The 1,900-nt window shown below is 62.9% G+C and overlaps 1 protein-coding gene across 1 annotated transcript in view; it reads left to right on the forward strand.

Annotated features, from left to right (window-relative positions):
* The window catches only part of LOC104998965 (ras GTPase-activating protein 4-like), a 22,901-nt gene extending 22,143 nt beyond the window's left edge, over positions 1-758 (forward strand). Inside the window, exon 22 of the mRNA XM_010854360.1 lies at positions 3-758. Within this exon, the coding sequence (XP_010852662.1) occupies positions 3-232 (230 nt within the window). The 3' untranslated portion in view covers positions 233-758. The remainder of the gene's footprint in view (positions 1-2) is intronic.
* Positions 759-1,900: the final 1,142 nt, after the last annotated feature.

Below are 1,900 nucleotides of genomic sequence, written 5' to 3' on the forward strand. Positions count from 1 at the left end.
GGCCCTGGGGAAGGTAGGTGCCACCCACCCCAGCTCCATTTTGGGCATTGTGGGTGGGGCCTCCCTCTCTAGTGGGGCCCTCTCTTCTCTGACCCCGCATCTCCCTCCAGCCCCCAGGGACCCGCTGGCCGAGCTGCTCCAGGTGCTCGGGGACCTCCAGGAGGCCCACAGGTCCAGCCCAGCAGGCTCGCCGCCCTCGGAGCTGAGCCGCATCCTGGAGCTGCAGACGTGAGGATGCCCCGCAGGCTGCGCCGTGCCCTGCCAAGTGCTGGGAGACCCCTGCGCACTCTCAGCATTTCGCCTCACTCCCTCTTACTGGCCCTGGGGTGCAGGGCCCAGGTCCCTCCTGAGCCGGGGGAGTCAGGGGACAGGGGGCTCCGGATGTCCAGGGCTGACAAGGCTTTGGCCAGTCATCGCCCACCTGATGTCTCCAGGGAGCTTCAGTTGCTCTCGCTCCTCTGTAAGGCCGGGCTGCTCCCCGCGGCCATCGCTTCTGCTTGCCCCAGGCTGCGCCAGGGCCCTCCTTTCCTGCCCAGGGCAGAGCCAGCCAGAAGCCACCCTTTACTGTGGCACACCCCCAGATGGACTGACACTTCTCGGACCCAGAGAGGCAGGAGGGCGCGCAGAGCCCAGGAGACCAGGCCTGGACCTCAGCACCCCCTTTGCTCCCAGCCGCCACCCACCCTGCTCCTGGGCTGTGCCCCCCGGGAGAGCATCGAGGTGCTTATTGCCGACAGTAAACCTGCCGTGACCGCGGAGGCTCTGGGGTCTCGTGATGGGGGCCGGCTGCCGGCGGGGGTGGCAGGGGACTGGGCGCCAGCATAGACTCTGTGTACCCCCGTTGCCTCTTCTCTGCTTCCCCACCATCCCCACCACACCCCTTGGTCCCACTCATCCATCCCACAGGCTGCGAACCTGACACGCCTCACCAGCTGCCCCTCCTTGCAGCCCCCAAACAGGCCCTTCAGCCGGGTCTGCAAGAGGAAGAAGGTCAGAACCTCAAACCACGTGGCCTGGCCCTGCCAGTGTCCCTTATGCCAACCCCCTCATCCCAAGCAGGACTTCCTTGGTCATCACCTCCCTGCCCTCCTCCCAGTCTCTCCCTAGGTACACAGAAACCTTCCATGTAATTAGCAAGACAGAGGAGGGACAGGGTCTTCTAGCACATTCTTAAAGGTCTCATTCAACCAAGCTTAGAGCCTCCCCTGTGAGCTCAGACCTGGGACAGTTCCCAAGGGCCTGGGTTACAGGCAGGACCCTTGACCCGGCTGACTAGCCAGGCTCTGGGGCAGGACCATCTGGGCAGACTGCAAACTGGGTTCTTTGAGGGGTGGCCCAGAAAGGCAAAGAGGTGGTGAAGGTACAGGGGGCTGCCCCCTCCCCTCAACCCCGTGGCTTTTGGGGCCATATCAGACTTTTCTCCTGGCCACAGCCTTGATGGGTGGTTTCCCCCACAGCTTACACCAGCTCAACCCCCTGGATGTTCATCTCTTCTTGGTCATGATTCTGCCAGCCTGTGGGCCTCACCAGCTTCTTTGCAGGGTGGGCATCCCCTCTCCCTCCCTGGCCCAGGGCTCAGGGCCAGGGGGCCTCAGCCTGCTCTTCCCTGCCCCCATCACCAACTCCTGCTTCTCTGGCTACTTCCCTAGGGTCTCACACACATCTCCTGCCTGTTGGCTCTTCTTGGGTTTCAAGGACCTCCTGATCAGGCAGTATGGACCCCAGGGTCTGCTGAGCCCCAAGGCATGGAGTGAAGGGGAAAGACAGGTGTGCACTTATAAGGGGCTTGCACAAATAGAACCATGGGGGTGGGGGGGCGGTTTTGACCACAACCCTTGGCATGTGAGATCTTAGTTCCCTGGCCAGGGATCAAATCCACATCCCCTGCACTGGAAATTCG

The sequence above is a fragment of the Bison bison genome, unplaced genomic scaffold (assembly GCF_000754665.1).
Source record: "Bison bison bison isolate TAMUID 2011002044 unplaced genomic scaffold, Bison_UMD1.0 scf7180017864340, whole genome shotgun sequence".
NCBI lineage: Eukaryota > Metazoa > Chordata > Mammalia > Artiodactyla > Bovidae > Bison > Bison bison.